Here is a 17801-nt window from a genome sequence, read left to right as displayed (position 1 = left end):
CCGCAATCTCGTGATCGATGATCAGCGATGTCAGCGTCAGCGAACTAGGATAATATTACCAATTAAGCAATTCAAACGCAGGAAGTGAAGGCGTAGCCGTACAAGGCCTGCCTGGCGGAAGCTCAGGTGGGCGGTGGGATGAGGGGCATGCATGTGCATAAATTTCGCGATCTCAAGCTATAGCAAGCACATGTATGTTGATTATGAAGGCGATATATAGAATAGAAAGCATTTGGATCCATCCCAACATCAGGCGTTGGGGCATATGAAGCCCAGGCGCGCCGCTGCAGGCCTGTACGCATGTGTAAGAACGTAATAAAATCAAACGGCATTGCCAGATACCGGACGGCCCTACGGGCGCGACGGGGCGAGGAACAGGGTTCGCCGCGGCCAGCAGTCGTTCTGGTTATTACTCTATCAAAGTGTTAGCCACGAAACCGATAAGCAGAACTGAGGGAGCGAGTTGTTAGCGAGGGCAGGATACTAGCCTTTCCAGTACGTCTTGAAGACGCGGATGACGGACAGCAAGCCCTGCAGGCGGGGTCGGGGGTCTGCGGACCCATGTGAATAGCGCATGTCGTCGTCGCCGGTGACGGAGGAGGAGAGCTCGACCTCCTCGGAGCTGCTGCACTCGCCGCGCGAGGCGACGTGGATGTAGTCGCCCGGGAACGACAGGGGCGGCCTGCCGCCCGAGTCGGCTGCGGGCAGCTGCGCGCTGTCCTCGCCCGCCAGCAGGCCGCTGTATGTGCCGCCGCCGGCGGAGCTGGCGCTCGTGAGCATGCTGCGCATCGCCGCCTCCGTGTCCGAGTCGCTGTCGCTGCTGTGCACGCAGCTCACGCCGCTGTGGAACTCGCTGCTGCCACTGCTGGCCAGCTCTGTGCTCGCGTCCAGCTGCAGCGACTGCACCTCCGCCTCCGGCGTCCCGATCGTCACGTCGTCCATCGTCGCCACGGACTCGCGCAGCGGCTCCTCGGGCCGAAGCCAGTCCCGGCACAAAATCCGGTTGTTGACGTGCCCCTCGGGGTCTGTGATCGCCTCGAAGCACCCGACCGTGAGCCACTGGCTCCCGTTGAGCACGAATTTGAACACCAACTCCTCCTCCCCGCTGTACGGCAACTCCACCCGGAACGCCCGCGCGCCTTCGTCGTACTGCAATATGTGCTTTTCGTGTTGCCACCCATCGAACGCCCCGGTCACAGTAACGTGGTCCCCCCGTTCAAAGTCCACCTGCGAAGCCGCGATAACTAACTCTAACCCTGCCATCTGTGTCTGTCGTGCGGCTCTATGTCCGTATTCTCTATAATCTGCTAAGTCTCTGCCGGACCTATACACGCGATGCTGCTTGATGTCTCCTGGTCGAGGCTCGCACAGGTTGCTGGATCTCTCGCGTAAAGAGTTGAAATCTAGATCATGATACTAATTGAGGTAGTATCCTCGTCCCTATTTATCTGACGCTCAAGCGCCGATTTTTTCCCATCCGTAGCGTTTAGAGATTGCCACTCCGCGACCTCATCGCGAGCTGCCAACTCCGGGCAATAGCTGAGGAAAGAAACAGCGGTGATTGCAGACTATATAGCGTAGGCCTGCGCAGCAGCGCGGCAGGTCAGTAAATAGTAAACAAATGGTGGCGCGCGGCAGCCAGCAGAGAGGAGCGGGCGTCGCGCGAGCGGTGCAGGGCGTATGTCTTACTGACAACGAAGCAGCCCGCGGAAAACGCTATCATGACGGCCGTGAAGAGGATAAAGGCGCGGTAGCGGACCAGGGAGCCGGGGCCGATGATGGCGCCGGCGATGGGGATGCCGGCGAAGAAGAATAGGCCGACGAAGACGTACATGGTAGAGTAGCGGCGGCCGAACTCGTCGGTGCGGGAGATCTTGCTGCAGCACACTGGACACAGGTTGAGCATGGAACCGTAGAAGAAGCCATAGAGCGCGGCGAAGGCGTACATAATGCCCCTGCCGCGGGTGCCGAAGGGAAACCAGATGGCGAGGGAGAACAGGGCCATGGAGACGTTCATCAGGATCATGACGTTGAAGTGGCCGAGCCAGTGGTCGGAGACGACGCTGAAGAGGATGCCGCCGAGGATCGTGAGCGAGTTGAGGATCGTGATCACGATGAAGGAGTCGGCCTCGGCGTAGCCGGCCTTAGCGCAGTAGGAGCTCAGGTACGTGAGCACGGCGCCGGCGCTGAGCTCGGCGGTGCTGGTGGCGAGCGTGCACCAGAAGTACTCCGGGTTAGCCAGTGCCTTGTAGTCAAAGCAGTCCCGCACGGTGCGCGCGACGCGGCGCAGGGGCCCTGCGCGCGGCTTCTGCGTGCGCGGCTTGACCATCAGCTTGGACGGGTCAGCACGCACAAGGACGAAGGCCAGCGCCAGGCACACCAGGGCAATCAGCGCCATGGCGCGCATCGTCCACTCAAAGCCCACGCGCCGGAACATCGCCTCCAGCATCATGGGGAAGACCGCGCCCCCGACACTGCCCCCGTTGATCGCAACGGCCGTGGCCAGCCCGCGGCGCCGGTAGAAGTAGTGGCAGACCGAGCCCAACATCGGGGAGGTCACGATCCCGGAGCCGATGCCCGTCAGCACCCCAAAAGCAAGCACAAACGACCACACGTGATGGCAATTGGCCGTTGCAATGAGCCCGCAGACAAAGATGGCCGTTCCCAGGGCCAGCGGCTGCTGCGCGCCCGCGACGTCGAAGTACAGCCCGCTGATGATCCCCGAGCTCAACACCAGGCAGTTATACACTGAGAAAATCCACGAGATCGTCGACGTGCTCTCATGCGCCAGCTGGTGGTGCGCAATGTAGTTCTCGATGGTCCCAGCCACGAAGAAGATCCCCCACGTCGGCAAAATCCCCAGCATCGCCCCAAACGTCACCAGCCACGCTTTGGTCCCGCCCTCCGGGTAGACAAAACCGTCCTTGTCCGCCTCGTCCAGCTTGCCCGTGCTCGTACCGCCCGCCCCTTCCGCCTGGCCATATACCGGCTGATCCGGACTTCCGAACTCAGTCGTTATCTCATGCACCTGCTCCGACATCGCCTTCATGGGAAAATCGGGCGCCACAACATGGTCACCTACCCCGGTCATGATGGGCAGAGTAGTATGATGTCACTGTAGAGCCTGCTGTACTTATATAAACAATGCCTAAAACAGTCCCATCGCTTGCTAAGCCGGAGAAGCGTGATGCTCTGACATTCAATCTGTAGAGCTCGCTTTTTTTATGTAGATAATACATCTCGATAATTTCTTTTCTTTTTAGAGGGGCAGTCATGCCGATGCGATCTTGCATCAAAAGGCGGAATGAACCGCTGTTCAAGGCTACTAGAGGTCCATAAAACTATAAAGCTGCATCGCAGCGTGTGACAGTTGTGTCTCTGTCTGTCGCTCGAGAAGCGGGCTCAGGCCATCACTGACATCAAAGAAAAGCCCGCGAAAATTGCGACGACCTGCAGCATGGTCTTCATCAATTCCTTCGAGGGGTTGTCAGGATAGGTGGTATGTAGAAGCTCTGGCACAACGCCGACGGTGCCAATGTATAGGAACCCGCCTGCCGTCAGGGGCAAAATCAAGTCCTGCGGAGGTATGGAGAGGCCCCACGTGTTACGGGAGTAGGTATTCGTTAGAAGGCCGATTTCGGGAATGAAAGATTTGGGCTCCTGGTGGGCGAACTCGTTCAGCAAGCAGCCGGCGGCAGTCCCAAGCAGGGCGCCGAAAGACGTGAGCAGCTGGGACTTCATGGCGTAGCTGAAGGACATGCCGCTGGACAGCGACAGCGCGAGGTCGCCCAACTCATGCGGAATCTCGTGCATCAAGACGGCGATGGTGGTGGTGACGCCGACGCTCTTGGAGGTGTAGAAGGCGGTGGCGATGGCGACACCGTCTGTGAGATTGTGGATGAAACCGGACGCAAGGTTGAGGTAGATGGAGGTGCGCAAAGACTGCGAGACCGGCGCGCCGGTCGCAGCGGAGGCAGGCATCCCGGGCGCACTGGTCTGCTCCGCAGATGACTCCGATTCCAGGAGGATATCGCTCTTGTTCCGTTTCTTCAGCGTCTGCTCGGCCTCCTCCAAGAACACGTTGGAGGGGGTGCATGCGGCGCCAATTCCGTGCTGCGCGTGTGACGAGACGTCGTTGTGGGAGTGCGCGTGCGCGTGACTGTGAGAGTGTAGGCTAGCGTCGTCTCCGCCCACAATGCGGAGGGTCTTATCCACCGCGAGGAAGAGGAAAAACCCGGCGAAGACCGCCATGCCCAATGCCATATTCGGGGTGTGCTCGTGCGCCATGCGGATCAATCCCGAGGCCACGCGCTCGTCCGGCCGCCGCATCATCTCCATGATGCGCTCTACCCCATCAAGCTCGTGGGAGTGGAAAACCTCGGGGAGCAAGCATAGGAACACGTCTCCCATCAACCCTCCAAATGCGAAGGACACCATGAGTGGTAGAAATAGCGAAGATCTGTTCCGCCCGCTGGCCCGCAGCCCGGGGATGAGGTACGCAAGCGCGCAGGGTATCAGTGACAGGTAAACTGTCGCTAGGAGTGCATTATACCTTGCGGAAAAGGGGAAGACGTGGCGCATTAAAATCACGTTTAGGTATCCTAACTCAATATTATGGTTATGTTTCTCGTGGGCCACGGCTGGCATAGCCAACAGCAGAGTAGCTAGTAGCGACCCGTACATATTTGGTAGATTTAGTTCTTGTTCCAAATGGTTAATGGTAGTATCTCAATTTTTGCAATGACTTTCTCTAGCTTATACGCTGCGACCAAGCCCAGTCGGTAAATTGGGTATTTCGGGCGTGTGTCAAAGCACAATACCGCTCCACAAGCCTATAACCTGGTTCTGCTCCGTCCCAGCCTCGGTACTCCGTCGCACTGAGGAAGGACACGTTGGTTCTTTTTTGTTTCCAGCGCGTTTCTATTCCGGTTTGTTTCCAAATTGTGCTTAGCTCTACACCGGACGTTACTTAAAACTACACATATACACCCATACATTGTGCCATTATTTTGCAATCGGAGTTCCCGAAGGCAGACGTTGCTGGTCAAGTAGAGTTGTCGTCGTTTATTAGGGAGTATAAATTACATATAGTATATTAATTACAACGACCACGGCTTGTACAGTTGTGGTTGTGCCTTAGATACACTTTCTAAGTCTTGTTGAGCCAATTTCTTGAATTCCTCGTTCGTTCCGGATTCTTTCTCGACTAACGCAACCCCGGAATCCGCCTGCTCAGAAGGTAGGACGAGTTTCTTCGATATGTTGAGCTGAGCCAGGTCTTTGTTGATATCTGAAACCTGTTTGCTTAGCGACAATCTGTCGTTGCGCAGCTTTTCGGTTTCACGAGAGAACTTGTCGCGTTCGGCTTTGAGCGCGACTTCTACAGCGTCCAGCTGTTTGAACTTCAGGTCTAGCTTCTCTAGCGTTAGCTGCACAAGATCATGGGTGAGGATGTGGGCTTCATCCAGATACTTCGAGGATATCTGCATAGCGGACTCCGGAATGTCTTCGTCAAGCACCTTGTCATTGAGACCGTTCAATAGAGCCTGGATGGTCGCAGTGACGGCATCCTTCGTGTCCAATACTTGAGGGCCTTTGGTTCTCTTGACGCTCTGCGGGGTCACCTCATTGATGTATTTATCTTCAATCGGCAGGGTCAGGAACTTCTCGACACACTCTTCCAGCGTCTTGGAGCCGCCGATATGATCTACTATCTTCTCCCAGTTGTCCTCATACATCTCAATTCCCTCAAGCAACAACAATAGCTCCTGATCGGACCAGCTCTTGTTTCCGTGTATCATATTCTCTAGTTTAATAAAGTCTGACGCGTGAAAGTTTGCGCCGAAATGGCCCTCCTGGAAGCAGCGAGAGCACAGGCTCGTGTCTCCGGAACGCAAGTTATGGTAGCGAACGCCGACAGCATCATTGCCACATGTGAAGCACACATATGTCTTGTGGATTTGTTTGGACTGTTGCTGCTGCGAGCGCAAAGCGTTGAAGTCGTGCACGGAGTCATAAACATTTTTCCGAAGTGAGAGATTGACGGGAAACGGCTTCGGTTGCTTAAATTCCATTTTGACCTTGGGTGCGGAGCTGAATGTGTTTGTGTTCGATCCTGGCACCGGCTCCTCGTCAGTCGAGTTTGTCTCCGCAGTTGCAGGCGCTGCGGATGCCGCCGCAGAACCCGAAGCGGGCGCGGACGCTGTAGCATCTGAGGGCAGCTCAACAACCTCCGGCGGTACAAACGGCTTCAGACCCTGTGGGGTGTCTAGTACCACTTGAAAATGACCGGTAAACGCCGGTCCCAGAAGCGACGGCTTCGACCGCGGATCAATCTGGTAGTTTATGAGGCCCCACTCCTCCAGAAATTTGTGGATCTTCACAATCGACGCCACGTCCATCGCGATGTTCCGCCGCACTGCCGTCACTGTGAGATATTCGTACGGAGAGAGCCGGTACGTGTTGATCATGAAGTTGCGCACATCCTTGTACGCTTTGGCCGTCTTGAACCGCACCGAGTCGTTGAAAAAGTCGGGCAACGCGCGACGCTCCAGCTCATGGATCTCGTTGAACTGGAACCACGAGGCAAACGACGGCACGATCACCGGGTGCGCCTGCTTCGCTAAGAAGCGCGCCGCCTTGTCCTCCAATTTTTGCGCCTCCTGCTCGTAATCGATCTTGGGTTGTTCCTGCTGCTGCTGCTGCTGTTGCAGATGTGGCAGCACAGGTACAGATGGATTCACGCTGCCCGTGTTGCCCGACGAAAGCGTTCCATCGCCAGCGTTGTCAATATTGCCATCCTGGACATCCATTGGCTCGCTCATCGTATAAAGAGTATGCCACGCTACTTTTCCCCGTTAATAGCTTTCAAACGGCTTCTTCGCTCTGCTAACCCCGCTTAGAGTCCACAGCTGGGTTGTGTATCCTCGATACAGAGAGTTAAGAGCCAATTTTTCAACATCAGCCACCAGTATCCTTCGTTTGTAGTGATATTTGATATCTCTACCCTTCGTCTGCCGAAGAGCACTACATAATGGACACTCATTCAGCTACGTTCAATCGGTCGCTATGACCGATGCGTAAGCGCAGCGGCTACATGGACCGATTTTGGCTCATTCCGTTCACGTTCCAATATTAAAATTGAAAGATGGCTTACACTTTGAAAAAGTGAAATCCAGGCGCTGCAGTCGCAGTCGGACAAGAGTGGCATACTGTTTGCTCGTAGGTGATGGTATCCTCTATTACTGGGCTACTAGTACATACCATGCTCTCTATAATTACCGCTTAGGATATTTTAGTGATTTGCAGATGGGAAGCCCTTCTGGCAGGATCACGATTACTGCGCAATCGCGTACGGCAGTGCAATTTTTTGACTCTACGTTTCACTGGGCGAAGTATACGTCCGGGCCACGGAGTATTGGCTGTGCGAAGCGATGACGAGGTTGAGAACGAGAGCAGCGAAGTCGGGGGTGCGGGTAGATTATCGTGAGCAAGATCAGAACTTTCTGTATGAGGTTGAGGCATCTTCATCAGATGAGGTGGACATCATCAAGGACGCGACCGCGACGTGGTTGGAGGACGAGAAAGTGGAGCTGGATATTACACTGGACTCGGATGCCGAGGGAGATGCCGAGCTTGATGCCGAGCTTGACATGAACCGTAGGCGCGCCGAGAAGTCTGCGGCAGCCGCTTCAGAAGACGCCCAGGACACAGAAAAAGACCTTGACGCGTATGCCGTGCAAGAGCGCGTCGACCGGCTCCAGGAGTTTGTGCGCCAGAGCAAGGTGTACTCAGGCATCATCGCGGACACGCTGCTGCACCGGGCCCAGGAGCGCCAGAGCGAGCAAGCCAGTAGTGCGGCCGCGCCAGGGCCTGCGCGCAAGAAGCCGAAAACCGTTGTGGAATTCTTTAAACGGTCGAAGCAGCAGCCGGCGGATGAGAAGCAGCCCGAGCCTTCGATCCAGCAGCCCACGCTGGTACGTAATTGCACGCTCAAACCGTACCAGGTAGAAGGTGTCAACTGGCTCATTACGCTATATGAAAATGGGCTTAATGGGATTCTGGCAGATGAGATGGGGCTGGGAAAGACTATTCAGAGCATTGCATTGCTTGCATTCATTTATGAGATGGATACCCGGGGTCCATTTCTGGTTACAGCGCCGCTAAGTGTCGTCGATAACTGGATTACCGAGTTTGAGAAGTTTGCGCCCAGTATTCCTGTTTTGAAGTACTATAGTGCGGACGGACCGGGGAAGCGGCACGCCATTCTCAAAGAATTCTTTCGTAAGAACAGCGGAGAAGGAGTTGTAGTCACGTCCTATGAGATAGTAATGCGCGACATGAATGTAATACTGTCGCACCAGTGGAAATTCCTGATTGTGGACGAGGGCCATAGGCTGAAGAATATTAACTGCAAATTGATCAGAGAGCTAAAACGCATTAATACTTTCAATCGGCTATTGCTCACTGGGACCCCTCTGCAGAACAACCTGGCCGAGTTGTGGTCCTTACTGAACTTTATTCTCCCAGACGTTTTCGCTGACTTTGAGATCTTCAGTAAATGGTTTGATTTCAGTGATCTTGACTTAAAGACGTCTTCCCAACGCTGGGATAAGATTATTGGCGAGGAACTCGAGAAAAACCTCGTCACGAATCTACATACGATCCTGAAGCCATTCCTGCTTCGCCGTCTGAAAAGGGTTGTTCTTGCCGATGCTCTACCCCCGAAGCGAGAATACATTATCAATTGTCCGCTGACACCACTGCAGACAAGGTTCTATAAGATGGCGCTTGCTGGGAAGTTGAAAAGAACAGTTTTTACGCAAGCCATCAAGGAATTCTTCACGTTAAATCGGGAGCATATCGGGTCTGTGTCCAATAAGACGATACGTGAGTTCATAGATTACAAAACGAGCGACGAGGAAATACAGGCTTCCAAGGTTATCACGGATATGGAGAAGCTATATGAACAACACATTCACAAGGAGCTTCGCAATAAGCGTCTACAAAACCTCATGATGCAGCTACGTCAAATTGTGGATTCTACATTTCTGTTCTACTTCCCTTACCTGAAAGCTGAAGACTTGCAGTTGCCGGTTCTATTACAGACTTCGGGAAAGTTGCAGATACTGCAACAGCTTCTACCCCGGCTGCTAGCGGCGAAACACAAGGTGCTAATATTCTCCCAGTTTGTCAGCATGTTGGACCTCATCGAGGATTGGTGCGAACTCAACAATTACAGCGCTTGTCGTATTGATGGATCCATGGATAACGAAACACGCAGGGAACAGATAAACAGCTTTAGCGAGAAGGGCTCACCACATAGCTTGTTCCTTCTTTCCACACGTGCCGGAGGTCTTGGTATCAATCTCACCGCCGCGGATTCAGTCATACTTTTCGACAATGACTGGAACCCGCAGGTAGATTTGCAGGCAATGGACCGCTCACACCGCATTGGCCAGCAACATCCTGTCATAGTGTACCGGCTCTACTGTGACAAGACTGTCGAGAGTGTTATCCTTGCCCGCGCTACTAACAAGCGTAAACTGGAACAGCTTGTTATTCAGATGGGAAAGTTCAGCACGCTCAAAAAACTAGCTTTGAATGAGCATTCATTCCTGACGCTGGGGACTCAGACTGCGTCCAACAACAATGCTCGAGAACTTGTCCAAGAGCTCTCGAAACTTCTGCTAGACTCCGAGTCAACCTTTAGCTTCTCTAGCGCGGGGCCATTGACGGACGAAGAGCTCGAGGTTCTCACGGACAGATCAATACAGGCATACAAGATAACTGACACCGAGTATCCTCACATCAAGCTTTTCGAGACCTCCTCAGGCTTCGACAACTAGCCTGTCTCAATTGGTAGTTAGCCCCAGTAGCGTGATCACGTGAATCACATTTAACGTCGTTCGCCGCGCGCAGAAGGAAATTCGGGTCCAATGACACTTTCTACTCTCCCTAACCTAGGGCAGCTGCTTAGCAAACTGGATAAAACGGTGCCGTCACACTACTAGAGCATTTTGGTTCCGCTATAGGCAGGTTTTCTGCATCACACAACAAACTACTCGATGGTTTTATCACAGGAACACCGTGACCTACTGGACGCATTCCAGAAAGAAGTGGAGCAAAGACGGCCGGGGGATTTGTTACAGTTTGCAGCTAACTACTTTAATAAGAAATTAGAAGAGGAGAGGCTTTTCGTTAGGAGTCAGGAATCCCTGGCATTATCCAAGGGCGTTGTACTATTTCCTGGATCAGAGGGCTGCGGCGCAAACAGGGCAGCAGGATCTCCGGACGCGCGCAAAACGGGCGAGGATGAGGACGTGATGTTCAAGTTACCCTTTGTGGAGCACGATCCTCACTCGAGACATATATATGATGATAACAAACACGGTCACGACTCATGTGACCCGCACACCAGTTTTTCAAGGGAGCCAGGGGCCGGGCTGTTTCAAGGAGGTTATAACATGGGCCAGGAAGCGCAAAAGGAGGCGCAGACAGACTTTGACCCGAAAGCTTCAGAAGTATCCTCTATATTGAAACAGCGTAACGTACCAAGGAAGTCTGGTGTGAACTCGAAGCCGCTACCCATGAACTTCAACGCTGAAAGACGGACCTCGGTAAGCGGGGAGACACTAAAGCCGGACCACTTCAGTGACTGGACGCCAGAGAACTACACTGAGAAGACACGCGAACAACTAAAGGGGTTGGAAAGCGCAGTCGGAAAGAACTTTTTATTCAATAAATTGGATTCGGATTCAAAAACTTTAGTTATCAATTCCCTCGAGGAGAAGCTCGTCTCGAAGGGCCAGGAGATAATTCGTCAAGGCGACGAAGGTGATTACTTCTACATTGTGGAGAAGGGCACCGTGGACTTTTTCCTTGACGACCGCAAGGTGAATACTTATGGGCCGGGCTCATGTTTTGGGGAATTAGCATTGATGTACAACAGTCCTAGGGCAGTGACAGCCGTAGCTGCCACTGATTGTGTATTATGGGCATTGGATAGACTGACCTTCAGAAGAATTCTCCTCAGCGGATCCTTTAAGAAGCGGCTGCTGTACGATGATTTTTTGAAGTCGATGCCGTTGCTGAAGTCCCTTTCCAACTACGACCGCGCCAAGCTAGCGGACGCTCTCGAGACGGAATACTACGAGGCCGGCCAACAGGTGATATCAGAGGGCGATGTGGGAGAGAACTTCTATTTGATCGAGTACGGCGAAGCAGATGTCTCCAAAAGGGGCGTCGGTGTCGTACAACATCTGAAGAAGGGTGATTACTTCGGCGAGGTGGCGCTTCTCAACGATTTGCCTCGCCAAGCGACAGTGACGGCGACAACTAAGTTGAAGGTGGCCACCTTGGGCAAGAGCGGCTTCCAGCGCCTTTTGGGCCCGGTAGTCGAGGTGCTGCGGCTCAACGACCCTACGCGTGCTGACAAGCGCTAGCAGCCTCTCGTTTCAGCACACAACCTTGTCTTAACCGCAGGCCGTTTTGTTCCTGCATTGTATGTGTTATCAGTTTTATGTTGTAAGTCGTGGTAAAGTAATATACCATTTAGATATATACATATAAATCCCGACAGGTGGACCTACCACCCGCGACCGGTGTAGTACTCCTTAGTGTTGTACATCCACACCAGAGACGTCGTGGCTACCAATAGTGGCCCCATGAAGCCTTTCCCCAGTTTGCATGTCCTGAAGATGAGCCACTCGCTTCCGAAGTGCAATAGAGCAATCGAGTACGTAATAAAGGTCAGCTGAAAGATGCGCTCGTCATACAGGTAGAACGCCCCGTACAACCGTATCACGCTGGAGAGCAATGTCCACGTACCAAATGTCCGCGCACTCAGGTCTGTCGTTTCGGAGGGTTTATTTTCGTATACACGCCTCGTCAGCTCTTTGTTGATGTACGTCTGAACCGAATTGAACACAGATACAACTGAGATGAATAGCAGCCAGGATGGTAGCTTCCCAGGAGGAAGGCTGCCGAGGATGCCGCGCGACTGCGTCAATAGATAATTAAAGCTCCACATTGCGTCTCAAACCGACACGCTGATTGTTCAAACCGTCGGTCTCGCTGACGTTATGGGGATACCCTACAATTTTTGCTTTTATCACTGTAAGCGAGAAATACGCCCGCGAAGCGCGTGATAAAGCGCTGGTACCGAGCGCCTGCTCGTATAGCACACTGCAGTCACGTAGCCGAAACACACTTCTGGAGGTGCAGTTCGAGTGTTCCACATACGGCCGAGTCACGTGACTAAATATCCAGCGGCCACTCCAGCAGGTCTGGACGAGTAGGCCTCCACGTACGCTACTACGCCTGTTCCAGTCGTTTGAATGATGGCGTTCTATCCTGCGTGTTTGCCTTCGTTTAAGTAAGAAACGGCATGGCGGAGCACCACTTGTACAAATACGTCCCCTAGGTAGCACCGACAAAACGAATACCATAAAGTCAATTGCCGCCTATGTCTGAAGAGAAGTACGATGCTGCCATGGACCTGCTCCGCCGGTTAGATCTCGAGAATCTAGAATCGAATCTGCAGGCGCTGATAGAGCTGGAGCCTGCGCTTGCGGCGGATCTATTGTCTTCCGTCGACACGCCCCTTACCGTCAAGGCAGACCCCAGCTGCTCCGGGCGCGAGTTCCTCTGCTGTGACTATAACCGGGACATTGACTCGCACCGTTCGCCGTGGTCCAACGAGTACTTCCCGCGGCTATCCGCCGAGGAGCTCGCCGAGAGTCCTTTTCCGTCGGACGCGCTCCGCAGGCTGGAGGTCCTTGCCAACGACTCCATGGACATCTACCGCGACCTTTACTACGAGGGCGGCGTGTCTTCGGTCTACATGTGGAGCGTGGACGACGCTGCGGACGACTTTGCGGGCGTCGTGCTCTTTAAGAAGGGCGCCCAGAGCACCAGCCACTGGGACAGCATCCACGTCTTTGAGGTCTTGCATGAGGGGAGCCACGAGGTAGTCTACCGCATTACCACAACCATCATCCTACGGCTCAAAGATGCCAATGCAGTCGCACTCTCGGGGAACCTCACTCGCCAGACGGAGAAGACCGCATCGCTGCCTTCTGGCTCCGAGGAAAGGACCCACATTACGCACGTTACGAACTTGGGCTCTGCGATCGAAGAGGTGGAGGGCCAGATGCGCAATCTCCTGGAGGTAGTCTACTTCGACAAGACGAAGGATGTGTACCATGAGCTCCGCAATGACGCGGCAGAGTCCCTCCAGGTCAACCGGGACAAGCACCAGGATTTAATCAAGGGCCTACAGGGCCTCTAGTCCTTCTACGTACGTAGCCGACCAGCTGTGTCAGCTGCTCTTCGCTTTATTTTAAATATCACGTGACACGGACCATGGTGTCACCAATTTTTGGGCAGCTGTTTCATTTCAGTTTCATGCGCTATCGTCCAGGTTTCGCAGGAGCTACCTAAGTCTACGTCTTTCGGTACCTGCTGAAGCGTTGAAAGGATTCGACAGCGTCAGTGTAGACGTAGGATGAAGTCTAGGGTCTGCAGTGAGGCGCGTGTGTACACACGAGTGCTGGCTCCTCTTGGGGAGGAGTATTGGGACTACGAGAATACTACGATCGACTGGAGGGCGAACAACAGCCAGTACGAGATCGAGACCAAGGTGGGTCATGGAAAGTACTCGGAGGTGTTTCAGGGAGTTCAGCTGTCGAGCCGCAGCAAGGTAGTGGTGAAGATGTTGAAGCCTGTGAAGAAAAAGAAGATCAAGCGGGAGATCAAAGTGTTGATGAACCTGGCGAGCGAGCAACGGGCGGCTGCGGGATTTGACAAGGAAACGTACTACAGCAACCGCAGTGCAGAGGTGCGCGTCTACAACCGGTATGATCAGGTATACACGATGCCTCACAACGGACACGAGAACATCATCCACCTGTTGGATGTGATTAAGGACCCCATTTCCCGGACTCCGGCGTTGGTGTTCGAGTACGTGGATAACGTCGACTTCCGCATATTGTATCCGACGTTCTCGGATATGGACATTCGGTACTACATGTTTGAGTTGCTGAAGGCGCTAGACTACTGCCACTCGATGGGCATTATGCACAGGGATGTGAAGCCTCACAACGTGATGATCGACCATAAGCAACGCAAGCTGCGGCTGATTGACTGGGGCCTAGCCGAACTATACCACCCTAAAGAGGAGTATAATGCACGGGTAGCTTCGCGGTTCTTCAAGGGACCGGAACTGCTGGTTGATTATAGAATGTATGACTACTCTCTGGATCTATGGTCCCTCGGAACTATGCTTGCTTCCATGGTATTTATGAAGGAACCCTTTTTTCACGGCAGGAGCAACACAGATCAGCTAGTCAAGATCGTTCGCGTTCTTGGTAGCGAGGACTTTGAGAAATATCTGGTGAAGTACCAGATAACCCTTCCTCGCGAATTCATGGATATGGACCAGTACATTAGGAGACCTTGGAAGAGGTTTATCAATGACGCTAATAGACATTTGTGCGATAATGAAGAGATTATAGATTTGATTGACAACATTTTAAAGTATGACCATCACGAAAGGTTGACTGCTAGAGAGGCTATGCAGCATCCTTGGTTTGCACCAATACGGAACGGTGAATATAAGTTGTGATTGTACTGTACCATTGTAAGTGCTGGAAGAATTTGCCGTTTTATTTGCTGTGTATACTTTTTATTAAAATCTCTTTCCTATCGACTAGAGCAACGATGTTGAGAACAGCTATAGAACTACAGGAAATATTGGGACCGATCCACCTGCTGTCCAGCCGTTATGGTTTTGTTGGCCACTTACTAATTACCAACCTGCAGCCTGCGATCAGGCTAGTGTTATCCGTAAGTAGTAATGAACACTGAATAAATTTGCGGTAACTCGCTAGCTCATCACAATCCTTTTGATTGAGGTGCAAGCTCTTCCAGTCTAGAGATTGTAGGAATTTTAATGTCTCCTTGATCATGAGTTCCAGGGCCTTGACGCTGTTTTCATGTCGCCTTAGGATGTTGCATATCTCCACCATGTATTTGTCATTGAACGTTTTCGTTCGCCTTTCATAGATCTGCAGGTAAGCCTTCTGGAGCCCCACTGTCTCCATTCCAGCATGTGGTGCCTTTCTCCTTGAGAGCTTTACATAGCTACGCGCCAAGCTCTCCAAAATCTGTAGCATGAACATCACGCATCGCACCGCTGGGCCTTTCCCTCGATTTCGCTGGCTGCGTATTTTGAGAATGACAAGAGCCATGCGACGCTGCTCCTTGCACAAAGCGCTCCTGTTAAGAGCCTCAGGACCATACCGGCTGAACTCGTGCCCGTAATATTTGCCACTCTGCAGCTGCTCGTGCGATGTATCCCACAGCTCAAGCATGAACTTATAATACAACGTGTGCGTTACGTATTTCACCATTGCTTCTGCCCCCGCATGGAACGCATAATGGCTAACGATGAAGGTCTGCAGCCCTCTAGCCATGCGTTTGGTATCTGCGCCGAGATCCGGTAGAAGCCATAGCCACCGTGCCCTGCGGTAGCTCGACAGAACCCACGCCATCACCCTCTGCGAGCCGACGCCCGCGCTGACAGTCCGCAGCCCCCCCACAGCTTCTTCTCCCAGCACATCATAGACACCGCAGCGGTCTACATAGTCCAACGCGGGCTCCAGATAGGAGTAGTTTGGGTGCTCAGCGAGCGATGGCGCTCGCACAGCGGTGACGGTTCGCTTGCGTTTAGCCGCGGGCGCAGTGGCGTGCTCCGCAGCAGACACCCCGACAGGTGTTGCACAGCGGTTTGCATATATCGATTCCAGCCTGGGATAGGCTGCAGCAGCGCAGTGATTGTCCGCGTGAAGATTTTGCCATAGTGGCTTGTTGCGGTGTTTTATGATTGCCAATGCATGCTGATAGTTAGTCACACTGCCTGCCTGCCAACAGCACCAAATAGTTTAGAACATACGATGCATAAATCAACGTCCAACATAAACATTTTAGATTTAGTACTCTATGGGTATGTTGCTACGGAATGCACAGCGGCAATGATTTGTAGGAGGTCAGCCGCCGAGGTACAGTACGAAAAAAGTTATCCATCAACATAATTAACTACAAAACTTGAGTTCCAGTCCAGATCCCAATTGCGGATTTAGCTCGCACATGGCTCTATACTTCAAGCATAACTCGGGCGAGTCAAACCAGTAACTTCAGATTGGTGCTTCTTCGGAAGTGTCACGCTTATCTCCACTGTCATTTTCTTGGCCGACTATACTGTGATCAATCTTCAACATCTCCTCTATTATCTGCACACCGCCATTGCTTCCATTACACGTTTCCATATGCAATTCAATAAAGCGTTTGAACTTCGATACCAGCTTCTGGTAGTACTCGAGTTCGCGCCTTATCTCCTTGTTCTCTTTCGTCAGAATATCCACATCTTTCTGCAGCTGCAGCTGCGCGATCTTCTTCCTCTGCCGGCACTTCGATGCGGCAATGCGGTTGCGCTCAAGCAAGCGCGCACGCTTCCAGGCCGCAGTTCCTGGCGGCGCGTCATACAGGGTGGGCAGCGACGAGGAGGATGCAGCACGCGGGAAGTCCGGCCCACTTGCCATGGCATCAAGCACGTGTGCAGGCCGAGTCAGGGGCTGCTCAGGGTGGGGATGGAGCGGAGCAGAAGATACGCTCCCGGCGTAGGCGGCCCCGTGGCCTTCTGCCGGCTTGCCCGGCGCGACATCAACATAGGCAGCCTGATATGACGGTGGGTGCTGCCTCGCCAGAAACTGCTCGTGCGATACCACCGGCTTCGAAAACGGCTTCGCCCCGTTGCGGCGCTGGGGCAGCGGCGGCGGCTGCAGATCGTATATGCTCTCCATCACGTCCTCGTCGTCCAGCTGGCCCATGTGCCCCAACTGTCCGATCTGTCCATTGGATATGGAGATGCGGCGCCGCTGCGGGGGGCCGTTGTATGACGCGAGCGATGACTGGAATATCGGCGGGTTCGTCAGTGGCAGCCGAGTCACGTCGATCCCCACGGGCTGGAAGAACGGCGAGAGCGACTCCTGAATGACCGGATCCGACATATATGTCGCGGGTGGCACGCCGTAGTGCCCCTGCGCCGCTGCATGCACCGCATGCACACCGCCCGCCGCCCGCATCTGCTCCTTCTCTATTCCCCGCGCCTCCACCTTGGAGCCCTCGCCGAGCGGCGCTCGCAGCGGATAGCCTGCCGGGACCATATTTTCCTCGTGCGTCAAGCCTTGCCGGCCCCCGGCTGCTCCCAGGCCATGCACATGCCCATAAACTGCTGCTGCGTATTGCGGTCCCACATCCTGCGTCCTCAGTGTCTGCTTAGGCCTGTGTTCGCCTGCAGTCTCTCTGTTATCAAACCGCTGTCCATTTGTCAGGACGGTTCCTTCCTGCTGAACCATTCCGCTTGCAATAGGCGCACTGTAGCAAACGCACAAAATTGTTTCAACGAAAGTTCCAGCTGATATAGAGCCTAACCGCTACGCTTACGTCCCTGCCGGTGAGGGCTTCGGATGGCATGCTTTATAATATACAGCGAGCTGAGCATGCATTTTTTCTAAAGGGGCCCTGACCAAGATGACTTTCTTTTTCGATCGGTAGCTGAGCGCCAGCGACCACAAGATCACCAATATATAGCATGCCGGCGAGCCTCTAGCTCTCCTTGTATACGTCCTCCGGTCAGGCCGACACGCGCAGTCTTGTCCCTACGCGTAGTGCGGGCTGCGGGCGGTCTCCGCGCGGCTGGCGCGAGATCGCGACGGCGGTGACTGCACGGCTACGCGAAC

At 53.6% G+C, this 17801-nt stretch overlaps 11 protein-coding genes across 11 annotated transcripts; 4 read left to right on the top strand and 7 right to left on the bottom strand.

Annotated features, from left to right (window-relative positions):
- Nucleotides 1-483: 483 nt before the first annotated feature.
- ATG45 (Atg45p) lies at nt 484-1263 on the bottom strand (the record flags this gene model as incomplete). Its single annotated transcript, NM_209355.1, has 1 exon — nt 484-1263. One exon carries the CDS (start codon nt 1261-1263, stop codon nt 484-486), a length of 780 nt encoding a protein of 259 aa, NP_984002.1.
- A 340-nt stretch (nt 1264-1603) lies between these two features.
- AGOS_ADL095W (ADL095Wp) lies at nt 1604-3091 on the bottom strand (the record flags this gene model as incomplete). The annotated part of the gene is made up of 1 exon (NM_209354.2): nt 1604-3091. One exon carries the CDS (start codon nt 3089-3091, stop codon nt 1604-1606), a length of 1488 nt encoding a protein of 495 aa, NP_984001.2.
- A 311-nt stretch (nt 3092-3402) lies between these two features.
- Nucleotides 3403-4581, bottom strand: YKE4 (Zn(2+) transporter YKE4; the record flags this gene model as incomplete). The annotated part of the gene is made up of 1 exon (NM_209353.1): nt 3403-4581. One exon carries the CDS (start codon nt 4579-4581, stop codon nt 3403-3405), a length of 1179 nt encoding a protein of 392 aa, NP_984000.1.
- A 518-nt stretch (nt 4582-5099) lies between these two features.
- Nucleotides 5100-6824, bottom strand: RSC8 (Rsc8p; the record flags this gene model as incomplete). Its single annotated transcript, NM_209352.2, has 1 exon — nt 5100-6824. The coding sequence occupies one exon, from the start codon at nt 6822-6824 to the stop codon at nt 5100-5102; it is 1725 nt and encodes a 574-aa protein (NP_983999.2).
- Nucleotides 6825-7433: 609 nt separating this feature from the next.
- On the top strand, nt 7434-9848 carry IRC5 (putative ATPase; the record flags this gene model as incomplete). Its single annotated transcript, NM_209351.1, has 1 exon — nt 7434-9848. The coding sequence occupies one exon, from the start codon at nt 7434-7436 to the stop codon at nt 9846-9848; it is 2415 nt and encodes an 804-aa protein (NP_983998.1).
- A 219-nt stretch (nt 9849-10067) lies between these two features.
- On the top strand, nt 10068-11444 carry BCY1 (cAMP-dependent protein kinase regulatory subunit BCY1; the record flags this gene model as incomplete). Its single annotated transcript, NM_209350.1, has 1 exon — nt 10068-11444. One exon carries the CDS (start codon nt 10068-10070, stop codon nt 11442-11444), a length of 1377 nt encoding a protein of 458 aa, NP_983997.1.
- A 143-nt stretch (nt 11445-11587) lies between these two features.
- On the bottom strand, nt 11588-12031 carry ERG28 (Erg28p; the record flags this gene model as incomplete). Its single annotated transcript, NM_209349.1, has 1 exon — nt 11588-12031. One exon carries the CDS (start codon nt 12029-12031, stop codon nt 11588-11590), a length of 444 nt encoding a protein of 147 aa, NP_983996.1.
- A 435-nt stretch (nt 12032-12466) lies between these two features.
- Nucleotides 12467-13291, top strand: CAP2 (F-actin-capping protein subunit beta; the record flags this gene model as incomplete). Its single annotated transcript, NM_209348.1, has 1 exon — nt 12467-13291. One exon carries the CDS (start codon nt 12467-12469, stop codon nt 13289-13291), a length of 825 nt encoding a protein of 274 aa, NP_983995.1.
- A 216-nt stretch (nt 13292-13507) lies between these two features.
- On the top strand, nt 13508-14626 carry CKA1 (casein kinase 2 catalytic subunit CKA1; the record flags this gene model as incomplete). The annotated part of the gene is made up of 1 exon (NM_209347.1): nt 13508-14626. One exon carries the CDS (start codon nt 13508-13510, stop codon nt 14624-14626), a length of 1119 nt encoding a protein of 372 aa, NP_983994.1.
- A 157-nt stretch (nt 14627-14783) lies between these two features.
- MEI4 (Mei4p) lies at nt 14784-15554 on the bottom strand (the record flags this gene model as incomplete). Its single annotated transcript, NM_209346.2, has 1 exon — nt 14784-15554. One exon carries the CDS (start codon nt 15552-15554, stop codon nt 14784-14786), a length of 771 nt encoding a protein of 256 aa, NP_983993.2.
- A 642-nt stretch (nt 15555-16196) lies between these two features.
- CST6 (Cst6p) lies at nt 16197-17144 on the bottom strand (the record flags this gene model as incomplete). Its single annotated transcript, NM_209345.2, has 1 exon — nt 16197-17144. One exon carries the CDS (start codon nt 17142-17144, stop codon nt 16197-16199), a length of 948 nt encoding a protein of 315 aa, NP_983992.2.
- Nucleotides 17145-17801: the final 657 nt, after the last annotated feature.

The sequence above is a fragment of the Eremothecium gossypii genome, chromosome IV, assembly GCF_000091025.4.
Source record: "Eremothecium gossypii ATCC 10895 chromosome IV, complete sequence".
Classification (NCBI taxonomy): Eukaryota; Fungi; Ascomycota; class Saccharomycetes; order Saccharomycetales; family Saccharomycetaceae; genus Eremothecium; species Eremothecium gossypii.
Note: the sequence above shows the minus strand (reverse complement) of the source record. Positions and strands in the feature narration are given on the sequence as shown.